This window comes from Botryllus schlosseri, chromosome 8 (genome assembly GCF_051294905.1).
Source record: "Botryllus schlosseri isolate E-star chromosome 8, Bs_hap1, whole genome shotgun sequence".
In the NCBI taxonomy this organism is placed as follows: domain Eukaryota; kingdom Metazoa; phylum Chordata; class Ascidiacea; order Stolidobranchia; family Styelidae; genus Botryllus; species Botryllus schlosseri.
The window spans coordinates 9,851,015-9,865,768 of NC_137243.1; the positions used below are offsets into that span (position 1 = coordinate 9,851,015).

The 14,754-nt window shown below is 40.5% G+C and overlaps 2 protein-coding genes across 2 annotated transcripts in view; both read right to left on the reverse strand.

The window, feature by feature from the left end:
- LOC145445220 (cytochrome b5-like) overlaps nucleotides 1-14,754 on the reverse strand; it is a 392,395-nt gene that overhangs the window by 13,189 nt on the left and 364,452 nt on the right. The window lies entirely within an intron of this gene.
- Nucleotides 321-10,016, reverse strand: LOC145445201 (uncharacterized). The gene is made up of 6 exons (XM_080323368.1): nucleotides 9,187-10,016; nucleotides 7,447-7,597; nucleotides 4,995-5,116; nucleotides 3,659-3,805; nucleotides 2,939-3,251; nucleotides 321-1,355 (listed from the first exon to the last, which is right to left on the reverse strand). The coding sequence occupies exons 1-6, from the start codon at nucleotides 9,315-9,317 to the stop codon at nucleotides 924-926; spliced, it is 1,296 nt and encodes a 431-aa protein (XP_080179494.1). The 5' UTR covers nucleotides 9,318-10,016; the 3' UTR covers nucleotides 321-923.

Here is a 14,754-nt window from a genome sequence, read left to right on the forward strand (position 1 = left end):
AATAGCTTCTTGGATGTACAGAACTTCAATATACTATTCAATAGTTACTCTTACTAATCAATTAATGATTCGCTCCGAATGCCCTGTCCTATAATAGCTTTAACGATATAACATGTCGTATTGATACTGATAACAGCATTACCGGAATATCATTGCCATACAACGTGCAGCGCTATATGTATATTCAATATTCACGGTCGGTTTTTCTGATGAAGAAAGATACTTCCGCGCCTTTGTGTGGAAACAGATGCGGTAGATCCCAATATTTTCAGTTGCTTGTTGTGAGCTGTAGGCTACCCTATCATCCAAAGTAGCCCATGTATCCTAACAAATTTTAATTCATAACGTGAACAAAGTAGGAAAGTTAAATTCATTTGAAAACACGCAAGAAAATCAAAAAGAAATGCCACTTTGCAAATTATTGTTACGAAATAACTCTAGAGGCTCCCACTTCGCCATCGGATGTTACGCTAGTCTGGTATCTATACTTACGGTTGCTGTTTACTCAAGTATTGCAACCTAGCCTTCGGAGTACATCTAGCTAGGCAATCGCTTAGAACAAGTATTAAAATAGAGTACTTTTTAGTCGTTGTCTATTCGAAATAGTAAGTTTGCGACTCCGCGCGCCAAAGTCCCTTTTATAACTATATGTGACATTAGAAACAGCTGGAACCAGTCATTTCTTGTTATCATTTGAATTATTCCTGGCTCCTGATATGCTTCTAAAGTATGGTTTGCATCATCGGAGTATAGTTATTAGCAATGGAAGTCCAGCGGAATTTGAAGCAGTACATCTATACTGCATGCTATTTGAGTAAAGAACACTTCTTGTACCACCTCGGCATATAAAATACTGATGATTGGCGATGGTAACCATGCAAGTACAAAAATAGAAACTGGCAGGATATTATAAAAATTACGATCTAGCGAAAGCATAAACACGATCCGGTCCGGTTTTCGTATTCATCATCTTCGAGTCCGGACACGCTTTTTCTGCTAAACACGCTAATCACGGAGTCGAATCTGCTGCGCGCAGAAGACATCGAGCCGCGCACCGGACCCTTCGCTCGGTTTCGAATGACTTCCAGGGTCAAGTGCTCGAACATTCGTCTCACTCTGTCCACGCTGTTGTTCGATATCTCCGCGTAGCCGACGCATTCCTCCCAAGTTCCGATGACAGCTTCGACGTGGCCGGCGGAGACTTCGGACAAATGCGTCCGCGACAAAATGTCGACCGCGAACGAAACTTGCGCTTGCAAGGGAATTCGTTTTCGGTGCTTTCGCGAATTCGACGCGTCGTCAGGAGGATTTGATGACTCATTTGGATTGCGACATCTGCCCGATTCAGTTAAATCCTGATGAAGTGAAGTTGAAGTGAAATACATGCATTATATGTATCTAATATATTTTACTCAATTACAAGTAGAAATAGCGATTTCTAAGACGTATCGAAACTTTTTTAAAAAGAAGTTTAAAATATTGGATTCGGTCGAGGGGTCGCATACCTTTAACATTCAGTCGGATGTGGCTATACTATAACAAAATTGCGGGTGACCCCCTTTCCGGATTCCAAAATATGGTAGCCTAACCCTAGAGCAGAGGTCTCAAACACGCGGCCCGCGGGCCGCATGCGGCCCGCCAGAGCATTAAGTGCGGCCCACGACGACATTTTAGATTTTTATTAATTTGACAATATGTAAGTGTCACATATATCTTTTCAGGTTATAAAGTGAAAATGCCCTCTTAAATTACTCCGAAAGCCTCAAACTATTCATCAAACTTCACTATCACATCAATTGCAAACGCTAGCATGGAATGGAAGATTCACTATTTCGCAACATTTCCAATTCATAATGACAAATCCTGACCCTTAGACGGAAATTTGTGAGTTGGACGCGACCCTTCCTAAATTACTTAGACTCGGGCCAACTCGATGGCAAAATGAAAATGACTCGAGTGGACTTGGAGTGACTCGGAATGCCCTGAATTTGTTAGAACCAAGGACGCAACAAACTAATCGCGTATCAGGGGAATAGTAATAGATCAGAAGTTCGCAGCTTCGTATTTCGCTAACTAAGCAAGTTGTTATGGCAACCATTGGCAATCTGTTAGTTACATCTTTTCGTCGCTAAACCATGTTATTAGGGCCACTTAAAGGTATCGAGTACCGCAGTGGGACGCCCCAACGATGTAACAGCAATGGGCCGTTCGGCGTTCCGTCATTTCAATCACTAGGACACATTCATTAATATATTCATATTGTATTTATATTTTTTCTGCTCTAATATCTGAAGATATTTGGCGATGAGATTAATAGCCTACTTATCAGAAGTATACCCGAATCATAGATTGGAATTACAATGCTCAACTTGAAAATGTTTTGATATCAGATCACTCTCTATTATCAATCTGTTAAATTCAAAATATCCATAGTAGCTGAAAAATAATAACGCGATAGCTTTTATGATGGCATCATACATTTGTCCGCCATATGGTTTCCATATCTTATAATTGATATATATCAAGTACGACAACAATTCTATTCGAATAGTTATAAATGTGATGATTCTATTCGTGCCAGGCCTAAATTGATACAAGAGTAAATCAAATTTTGACGATGTGTGTTTACTGTCAGTCTGCTGGATCGGCTCATTTTCAATAGGAATTCATTCCCGCAAAAGGCCTACTTGGAAAGACATAGAATAGCCCTATAAATGCTGCGGCCCGCGGCGTCGTCAAAACTGGAAAACTGGCCCGCGAGCACATTTGAGTTTGAGACCTCTGCCCTAGAGTATAGGCTAATCTAAGTAGACAAAAACTACTTGAATTCGCCACTTCGTTACTGACCACCTATGCTGGCTACGTCACTGACTGTACACAATGTACAGCCACATACTGAGATTGACAAGCGGTGAAATTGAATCAAAACAATCCTTACCAAATGTGTACCAACCACTGCGATGAAAGGAAGCGCGTTGGAAGCGCAAATGCAATTCGATCTCGGCCCTTTACTTCCAGAACATTTCCTTCCCGGCTCCCCATTCTGCCGTTTTGACTTGGTTCCCTCGTTATAGGTGCAATCGCAACCTCTGGCCAATCGAATCTCGTTTCGTATTTTGATCAAGGCGTCGAAGGACCGTCGGTCGCGTACGTTGTAAACGAGCACAAACGCATCGGCCGTTGCTAACACATTCGCGTGTATTCCTGATGACGCGTTTGGTTGCCGGTATATGAAAGATGGAACTGAGTTCCTGGAATTGATATTAAAGTTATGCATTGTCAATGATGCATATTATATCGTAGCTCTATATGCAGTATAATTTTACTTTGTAAATACGTGGGTGCATTAGCTAGATACGTGCATTAGCTAGATTTCCCACAATAGGGCCAGTAGCAGTCAGCACTTTGTAGTAACATTTGCTTTCACACTCATTGCAATGTGTGAAAAATAGTTAAACACCCCAATTCATATGGAGATACATCGCAGAGGCGGATTATGGTTACGTATATCACCATTTTGCTGCTGCTTGGGCTGGGGTGAATGGGCGTGAAAGCATAATTTTGTACCGAAAAGTGCCGTTTACCTCAATTATAACCTAGGGTGTGAATCAGGAAAATACACGATGTTCGTTTACAGTGCAGGATGTGTGTCACTTACATTTGGTTATGGGAGTCCTGAAGTACATGTAAGTATCTTTTCCGAACTTTCGCGTCCGAGTTGTTCACCGGAGGCCTTCTTCTTGGTGTTAATTTCTTTGCCAATCTCTCCCGTAAGGATTTCCGTGAATTGTACGTCGGTTTGTAGCTAACCGTAGAATGCATATTCAGTATCAAAATCCGTCATCAATCATTATGCCACCCCGATGACAATAATGACATCAAATTGAAATAAGTGACATAGTTTCAGCTTGACCCATGACCCGAATTGAATGCGATCACAAATACGCTCGCAATCGCTAAGCGCAGGGTTGGGAAAGACGATTTAGCTCAAAAGTTGCATTTAGAATATGAATCTTATCCTGAATATATAGGAACCGAAGAAATGTACTATATGTATTGTCTGGGATATCTAGAACTAGTGTGTATTGTATTATAAAATCATTAAGAAGTCTATACTTTATCTTTAAGAAGATGAAATATACCAAGAAAAAGTTCAACCAAGTCGCTGTTGTAATTTTTCGCGAATTTAATTATATTTCAAATTGAGCCAATATTTATTGAAACTTTTCCAGCCACAGGCAGCCCGCGTACCGTAGTTCGCCCTATACCACAGGCTTAACGGAAATGGCTAACGACGTAGGTTTTATCTATTGCGTAACACTATAACGTTGCGCTGCAATAGGCGTTTTAACAAACCCGGATCCTTTTCCAAGGACAATATATATAGCTATTTACTTCAATACCTCAGAAATCTCCCTTGTATTTGTAACTTTGAAAACATGACGGTTATCAATTTTTATTTAGGTATAGGTCCAGAGCGTTAGTACTATTATGTATGTCAGAAAAGTCACGATTTACGTTAGCCTGTCATATGGTATGTGTATTGGTTAATTTGCATTTAACGATCCCGATCCGGTCCATGTTTTTGATTCTAACCTTTGGCTCTTGTGAATGTGCAGACGTATTTCTTACTAAATGGAAATACCAATAGGACGGTACACGTTTTGGAGATGAGTAATCATTTGTAACTGCTTGTAAACGAAGTCGGCCTAAGAAGACAACTCAATATTATACAATCCTTGCATGCCGATGTCTGATGGAAATAAACGATGACTCATTTCCTGTTATTTGAATTATTATATTACATTGTAAGCAATATGTAGCATTCAGTCTCTACAACAGATCTGCAGACGAATAAATCATAATTATCAATATCCTGCACTGCCTTAAAAAATGATTGACTTGCGATTCGTTCAATTACGGAGCGCGGTTGTAACTGTCCTATAGTGCCCTGGTAAGCTAAGATGGCAATGCCTTGAAAAAACATTAGTTACCTGGCAGTATCGGTGATTTTTAGTGTTGCGGTCATCTCTTGCGCTACCGAAAAACGATTATTGTTACATTTGCTTTTTCTTTTCGACTCCGATGCCCTTCTCTCGTCAGTGCTGCTTTCATTCTGCATTTTACAAATATATTAGAAATATTACCACATACATCTACAGGACATATTAGAATTTGCATTGACATTGCTACAACTTGTTTGTGTAAGTTTTAATGTCACGGCTGTCCTAAACCATACGTTTTGGGACATTATTGTGTCGCTGAAAATATAAATAATATTTTTTTTGTCAGAATGTGATGCCATTGTTGATTTTGGGAGGTAATTATAAATCTGACGAAGAGGGTTCTTACATATTAGTAATTACCGTAAGTATATATCGCTTTCTAGAAAAATGAAGACTCCAATGAGTTTCGATGCCATGACCGATAGGGAGTCATCAAATGCTGAGTAATATCGCGTATCTGACAATACTGCATACTTCTATATAATCACGTGACAGCCGAGATGCAAGTGATAGTACAAACAAGTCGATGCCACCTCGTGATATGCAATGACATTTGACAAGATTTATCAAATTCTTGACTAAGTAGGCTATCTAAGTGTTGTAGGCCCTGTTGGTGCACAATGTGCACATGCACATCAATATCGCAAGAGGCCTATCAACACAGTGGATGTGGCGGTATCGAACGTAACGTAACGTGCCCTTCAACCTTTTAACGTTTACTCAAAACTCGTACACCTCTGACCACATAATACACCGATTCCATAGTAAGCCTAATACAGGGGTGTTCATTGATCAACCTTTTTGCTTTACACGGCCCCATTTCGATTACTATATACGGCCGCATTCCGGCAGAAAGTCATGGTTCATCTGGATGACAAATACTCAAGTTAAATATAGTACCGGGAACTTCGCACCTCGGAGAGACCTTGTGGTGTTCTGTACCGTCACTGTTTTCATTGAGATATTACCATGCGTATAAAAGTTTCTAATTGTGGAAGCAGAACGCGCTCACAAGCTTACTATATTTACACCCAAATCGTCAGTATAAATGTAACGAATAGTTTTCGGGATCCAGCTTCTAATCGCGCGGAGCGCGTACATTTTCTCAACCTCGTCAATGAATTTCGTCGATAATATTGGTAGTTTCATATATTACTGTCAGATATTTATCAATTTTCGGTCCACGTGATAAGATTAATCGGTAAAGCTCAAAGAGGGGTGTTTTCGAATATTTTGGGCAGACAATTAATGATGATTTAACTTCCGGTTTCTATTATTTACTATTTGCAGGATTGTCGGTATAGTCAAAATTTATCATAAATCGCCCAAATGTACCAGGAAAACCTTCATTCGTGAAACGTACACGATTCCAACGTGGCATTTTTTATGGGGCGCATCATTCTCCTCTCCGGTGATTATTTTTGTTTTACGGCTGCATATGCGGCCTTGCGTCCGCAGGTTGGCCAGCCCTAGCCTAATCGAAGTAATGATGAGCAAGCCTGCAACCTATAGGAAATTCTAAATATTAATCAGGGCTCGAGGTTACCGGATCACCATTTAACACAGTGACTCTCAAACTCGACCGCATAGCTATATGCCCCTTCAAATATGTGCACTGCGCTATTTATAAGCATCTCGCATAGCAACTAAACCAGTTCACAATGTCTGAACTATCATGGAGGTTTCCTCAAGAATCATTACAGACAGATATCACACGCTGGCACATGTTAACTCTACCCTGTTATACTCCAAAAGGAACCAATAATTCCATTACCAACGGGTGAATGATGAGGAAAAACGTTTACTTATGACTTCACAAAATGAATGTAATTTACAAGCTTTGTACAGTCAATATGAACAATTGAACATTGTACGATATTGCACATCCGGTCAACCTGTTTTGAAGCATAAATTGTGGTAGCTAGTCATCGGTCCATTGTAATGCGTATCAGGTACACCCCAGTACACCCCATCCGAGTGGTACAACCTCTGAAAATTATGGTACATCCTATAGGGTGTACGATACACCCGGTTGAAGATCCCGGACGTAGGCTATAAGTTGAATTGCAAAAAAACGGGGGGAGGGCAATGATTGGTCACTGATAACAGCGTACTGATGGATCCGCCGAAGCCAGTTATATCTATAGGACTACTAGACGTCCCTGACCAAAGCAGATTCCTTCGTTAGATTCTGGCTATCAAAATGTGCGTGAGATTCCAGGTCTGGCATTGATGCCATACTTTGACAGGGTCCCCGACTCGGCATAGTCTGAACTGGAAAAACCTGTGGCGCAACCGTCATCGTCAACCGTGAATTATTACGATTCATTGGGCGATATGGTTGCCTGATGCCTATAGATGGCCCGCGTTTCATTGGTGACATTTAATACGCTGTAACAATGGTCTCGTCGCATCATTTTGATACAGATGTAGTATTCACCTGGGCACGTAGCATACACGCGTCAGTTTTCCACAGGCATTCTGCCCCGTTTTCCTGCTGGCGTCTCCTCAAGTCTGTACCGATAGAGCATGTATCGTTGAAATGCAGTTTTTTGAAAAAAGATGTCTCGATCGTTGGTTGACAGCTGTCCCTACAAGAGAAACAAGTATCTGCTGACCAATTTCGATGCGAAATTGCAAGACGTTGTAATTTATGTGGTGATTATCTAAAACTGAAGTGCTTGTCTATGCGTAAACACTGCCGGTACTATATATGGGACATGAATATTAGTTCAGGTCGCGGATAATTATGGGTTGCATTGAAACAAAAATCAATTTAAAACAAGGCCCTAATTTAAAATATGTTCTTTATTGTTCTTTTTAAGCCATGACGTCACGAATATTCAATTGTGACGTCATAGTGGATTGACATTGACAATTGAAAATATGGGGTAAATATCAGAGATGGGCATGGATTAGGATTAGGTTTTGAAAAAACAGGATTTGTGAAATTTTGTCGGATTTGGATTGGATTTGGATTAGACATTTTTTACAGAACGAATTAGGATTTGGATTGGATTTACCTATTTTCTGGGAGATTGAAATGTCGTGTGGCGAATGGCGACAAACTTCATTCAGATCAGTTATTAATGTAATTATGGTTACCAAGTTATCTTGAATCAAGTGAATCGTTGGTTGTGAAAGAAGATTTTCGCATCCCTCCATTGCATAAATTAGTATTTTTTCTGAATTTCCAGTTGGAATCGGATTAGGATTGGACATGGACTTGAGTATAAAAAAGTTATAGATTAGGATTTGGATTTGAAGGTTCGGATTTGGATTGGATTAGAACATAGAAATTTCAAATCCGCTCATCTCTGTCCTAAATATAGCTCCTTTGGCGAAATATCTGTACCAACAATGTTGAACCGACTATTTTGACTTTTTGAGGGTTCCAACCATCCCAAATCGATATGCGTCGGCTATATCGGGTGATAATTGTCCGTAGGCTCATACAGACTTGGTTTTTGGAAAGTATTTACACAATTTTGGCATAATTTTACAACTTGAAAAAAAAATAGTTTTTTTAAAAAGGCCTTTGTTTAAAACACTGTTTCAAACATGTTTTGAACGAATGTTCTGAAACACCGTTTGTCTTAAATGCAACCCTAACCACAGCTAGCGGATATCCGTTAACAGAGCGGGCGGACGAGTGTCAGCCGAAAATATTCGGGTTCATTTCAATATGAATATACTATTCAATGAGACGAGTTTGAGTATACTCAAACCCGAACCGTGTATTAATTATAATTATTCGAGGCGAGTAATAATGGAGAACATTTTCCGAGTAATGAAATTATACGCCTGTTGCCACACTGCGAGTTATTTTATCAACGAGAATTATAGTTTCTATATTTTCTCCTCGCCGGGGAAGCCTTGAAATCATCCCGACATGCAAAACATGTTGGTACAAGGCTTCACGCGTCACAAACCGCAAAAGCATCGTTTCAAAAGCGCTATACAATTGATATCGCCAAAATAACCAGTTATCTTCATTATTTAGTGTAGTGTAACCGGTATTTCACAGCTGCAAGAAAGTTACATATTTGAACTTTCAAGTCACCCTTGCCGTTATGACATTGTAATGAGTAAAATAGGCCTACTCTACTCGATTTTGTCCAGCCCTGGTCTTGACCACTAAAGATTGGAAGCAATATCCAAAGATAAGAGTAAATCTTACGATTCTACTTTCACTCCCGTGATAAACTGTAGAGTTAATGCAGTTTTCCCTACTGACGATGCTCCGAGTACGGCGATATTGACAGGTGTCGCAGTCGCGGTGTCTTCGATACTTTCGCATTTAGGTGTCATTTCTCAATGTCGCTGTGCAGTCGAAGGCTATAAGAGTATGAGACCTGACAATATGTTATGGCAGACTTCAGAATCTGAATTCAACGATGACTATGTCGAAACCTGTGACCGTCAATGTATCATAGCTGAAGCTGATATAACTGACCAACGACATGTATATTATACATATTAGTCTCAATCAACTCATCAACTGAGGTCACAGTATACTGCGAATCTTGGTTGGCTATGACGTTGCCTATCAAAACATCTATCGATGAGATACTATAACCTATTTATACCGATCAAATCGTTAACGTGACATGCATCTCGCACAATAACATACCCCTTACAAAGTTTACATTACTACGAATAGTCGCAGCCCAATTGGTATATGACATGCACGTCGATCACATCTGGCTAGGAAATACCATAACATACTATATAGTATATATATACATCTGTAATCTGACAGAAGATCGTCGATAAAGAGCTGCAGAATAATGACACTTCCCACCATTAAAATACATGACCATGCACTAACTGTTGGACATAGTTTCGGATACCAAATTCGTGCGTCTAGTATCGATGAATAGGACTATATAGCGAATGTTGCCGAGTTAGCAACATCAGAATATAGCTGAGACTTGTACAAGTAATATTCCTTGCTTTTGCGAACTTAAGCACGCCATTGATGTAGCCTGGAATTGGTATTAGCACTGACCACCAGTGACCATTGACCACTGAACAGTTGAACACTGAATAGAGCTTTTTGAAGTATAATTATTTTTCCTGTGCAGCACATACCCTTCTGACCCTCAGATGCTCACACGGCTCTTGAATGAAAGCGTGCGTCATTTGTATCACAAAACGTGAACAATATTATGTTCTATATTCAATTTGTACGTGATATTACAAATTATGCGACACAGAAAAACATATCATGGAAAGACTGACGCCATGTCGAACTCAGCGTCGTATAGCTTCGTAGAGCTCTGCATTACGTTCGACAAGAAATATTCCACGAAAGCTCGAGTTATGATGCATCAAATGGTGCTTACACCTCACTTCATATATCATTATTTTATTTCGGGCATTCGTTACCGTAAAATGCACCCTTGCTGTTCGTGACATAATAGGACATAGGGCATTCAACAGATTGTTTTGCACGTTAGGCCTACGCCGTAAAATGTATTTTAAAGGTGAAATTTGAAAAGATATATTTATAAACTTTGCGTAACGAACAAGGCTTTAGAAAACATGGTCGACCATTATTGTAACCATGATAACAGTACAAGCATTCGACATAGCTGAACAATCGCGATGATAAAATCAACTTTTCTGGTGATGCCAGAAATTTCGCATAAACGAAGTTGCTGACTGTTTGTTTCGGGTCATCAAGTTTATTAACGGTCGAATTCCTCGCACGTGCGTTACAGTCAACCCTGCAATTCTACATTTGTGTACGTATCACTTGCAATATACACTGTACAGTACAGTCAGGGCCGTAACAGCACTTCGTCAGCCCCCCCCCCACAAACGTTGGTCTTGGGCCCCACATAATGATGATGAACCGAACCTCTGGGGGGTAGGGCTGTTCAAAAATAACTTTTTTTCCCCGATTCAAGCCGGTCACCTCTTAAATCGTCAGGCTGCAGTAGAAAACCTTGCTCACCAAATTTCACTCGATTCCAACCAGTAAAGGCCTCCGCAGATCCAATTAAAATTTTTAATTTATTATGGAAAATTAAAAATAAAAATTTCCAATTTTTTCTGCCAACCCCATGAAATTGTTGAGCTGTCTTCAAAGACGTTGCAAAACAAATTTGAGTCAATTCCGACCAGTAGAAGCGGAGTTATGTGAGTTTTTCGTTGATAAATCGCGGACCATCCACCGATCAAGGATAATCCGAGAAATATCATCGAAAAACTCACATAACTCCGCTTCTACTGGTCGGAATTGACTCAAATTTGTTTTGCAACGTCTTTGAAGACAGCTCAACAATTTCATGGGGTTGGCAGAAAAATTTGGAAATTTTTATTTTTTATTTTTCATAATAAATTAAAAATTTTAATTGGATCTGCGGAGGCCTTTACTGGTTGCAATCGAGTGAAATTTGGTGAGCAAGGTTTTCTACTGCAACCTGACGATTTAAGAGGTGACCGGCTTGAATCGGGAAAAAAAAGTTATTTTTGAACAGCCCTACTGGGGGGCTTCGCCCTACCTAAGGCTTCGCCCACCAGACCCCCTCATGCTAGCCGCTGTTTACCGTTATACTTGTCATCTAGGTCGGGCGTCTTTGACTGGGCCAGCCTTTCTTGCCTAATAGATGCGCGAAGCGCCATTTTTTTATAATTCATGATTGAATCGGCCTCTCTGCTCACGTAATCAGATTTATCGGCATAGTTGAGTGAGGTGTCTTATAAACTGTAGGGTCCTTCGGTATGACTCCGTAACATGATGTTATTTAGTGACCTCCTGTCTGCTATATCAAAATATATAGAATCGCCCAAACGTAGGCTACTACAGTAAAAGACGCACACGATTTCAAATTGGTATTTCGTCACTGATATAATTTTTAGCTGCGGGATGGTATTTGTCTTGTGAGGTTCAGATTGCCAAGACAGGAATATTCGGCGCCAGTCATTTAGGCGCCTATGGACAATTAAACCTATTTGTATTTTGTATATATAACGAAGTTTTCGGTCAACATAAGGGCGGTCCTTTTCGGCCAAGGTTTTCTCGCTGCCGATCGTCCTGGCCCACTTCTTGGAGTCGCATGTTACATGGCCTAAAACTTTATATGTCTTGGTAAATCGTGGCGCGGTAATGGCCAATGCCGACATGCCCATTTCTATAAATCTTGCGTATTTTTTCTTGGGGGAAGAGCACTTAAAATTCAAGACATTTGGCAACTTGAAATCTCGCGGAGCGCGAAAAACTTTTGAAAAAGTTGCATGAATTTTCAAAAAATACTCTATAATTTATGCTAATTCACGAAATAATTTTGGGGCCCCTTCGAGCTCGGGCCCCCTCCAATTGGAGGTTTTGGGGTGCGGCAGTTACGGTCCTGTGTACAGTATATATACTACCTAGAAATGGGCCTAGCGAGCATGGTTATGCGATGTACATTGTACAGCGATGTTTCTTTTAGCAACGGATCTGTGCCCTAAAACTAGATCAGGGGTCGGCAACCCAAAAGTCGCCAATAGCCAAAGTGGCACGCGAGAGGATTATTCTTGGCAGGTCAAATGACCTTACCCAGGGGTGGGCAAACTTTTGAGCTCGCGGGTCGCATTCAATATCCGAATCCATTAGCGGGCCACACTATATAAAATTGGGATTAGGCCTATAAACCAAAACGCAATATTGGTATTTGATTATATAGTGAGAACAAGGAGATAATGTATATGCTTATTTATAACACTCCAAACATTGCTTTGATGATATCGTACACGCGTCAGAAACAGTGGCGAGATTTCATAGGCTGATAGACCTCAATATCCAATTTGTCAAAACTATAGAGATGAAAGTCGGTTGTCCCGATTCTTAGAACAGGATTGAAATTTAAATCTGTGAGCAGCGATCCGTTCATAGATTTACTAATTCTACTTTTGGACCAGTTCCAGGACACACAATGCTGACAGCAGCATTATAACCATGTTAGGTTCAAACACGTTTCCACTATGTGTAGATAAATATAAATACCCTTATTCTGCGCATACAGAGAACGAATCTACCTAAAACACGCGCGAACCGTTTTTATAAGCACATCACTGAAATAATTAAAACTGGAGGGGCCAATCTGAAATCACACTAGTGATCCGAATTGTGTCAATCTCGTTTCTGTGATGTTTAGCAGTTGAAACCTTTCAGACTGCGGGGGTCTTGAGATTGGAATGTCGCGCCAGACTTTCGCGGGCCGCACAGAACGGTGTGGAGGGCCGCATGCGGCCCGCGGGCCGTAGTTCGCCCACCACTTACACGCACTATTATAACCAATAACCACGTTTGTTGCAAGTGAGACAACAGTTTTGAAACGGGAAAAAGCTTGAAGGTGACCCAAAATTATTTCATAGATCAACATTAGGACTCAGTGGTTCCCAAAGTGGGCGCCAACGCCACCTGGATGCGTTCGCGACATTCAAGAGGCGTTAAGGGGCGATTGGGGGCCGCTGAGAGTAAACGTGGGCTGCATGGGCTATGAGAAACTGTATGGGTAAAATCCGTAAATTAATAGTTATCGCTGCACCAAAGTCAGATTTATGAATATGTGGTCACGTCGTCCGCAGTCGCACAAGGCGCATTCAATTGAAAATTGTCGCCAACGTTGTCCACATATGTTCATTGTTATGCAACATTGAGTTTTCTTACTAATCAAACAACGAATACACTAATTAGTCAGGGACAGGGACACTTAATGAGCGCAAATTATGAGGCACATACAAACGCATGTACAACGGGCGATGAAATTTTAAGCGCATATCGCAGCAAAATGAAGTACGATGATTTGGAAGAAAAATTGTCTTGTACGATTCTTTTCACTTATTGTGTCTGTCCTAGTATTCGGACAAAAATGTGACTCTGATATATCGTACATAACGTATACCGGGCTGCCAATAAATTAGATCAACACAAAAAGTCTACGCGACAACGTATAGTGACTGTGCAGTGTGCATGTGCAATTTGTGTATGGTGTGCAAGGAATCAAACAGATTTTAGTCGGGAGCAGGAGGGGGTTAGGGGGCGTTCGGAACCTGGGTTACGGCACAGGGGGTGTTGTGTAAAAAGTTTGGGGAACACTGAGTAATGAACGGCGCCAGACTTGTACAAACTACTCATTTAGTTAGCAGACGGTCAACTAACTAGTTTTTTTGAGTAATTCTAGTTATAGTTGCAGATTTTGAAAATTCAATGTAGTTCTGGTTCTAGTTCTAGTTTCACATTTGAATAAATATTAGTTCCCGAACAACTAGACAGCACGCAGACATGGGGCGATTACTTGATCGATGTAATCGATTGCGATTACGATTACAGCAAAAAGAAGTAGTCGATTACGATTACTATTACAATGTAAAAGTAGTCACGATTACTCACGATTACATTCATTTTACTACTTCAAACTTGTGTCTTCAACACATATTGGAAGACAACATAACGATTGCGACGAGATGGCCTTGAGAGAGAATAATTCACTTTTGATGTGTCGTAATTTAATTGCTTGCTACGTCAAAATACACCAGTTGGCCAACTTCATCGCGGACGATTTCCTTCCCCAACGATTTTCATTGTAGCTACACCCACACTAACAAGGTATATTAGCGGATATGGCTCTGGCGGTAATTGCGAAATATAATGATTAGTGCACGTTTCGAGTAGGACCAGATCAGGATAAGAGAAAATGAACATAAAATTATGCCATAATCAATAATGTTTTGCGTAGTTGAACATACGTATGCC

Coding starts and splice junctions, on each gene's coding strand:
- LOC145445201 (XM_080323368.1), bottom strand. CDS start 9,317: ATGACACCTAAATGCGAAAGTATCGAAGACACCGCGACTGCGACACCT. Junction 3,806..4,994: donor AAAATCACCGATACTGCCAG/GTAACTAATGTT, acceptor TTCTACGGTTAG/CTACAAACCGACGTACAATT. Junction 3,252..3,658: donor CAGGACTCCCATAACCAAAT/GTAAGTGACACA, acceptor TATCAATTCCAG/GAACTCAGTTCCATCTTTCA.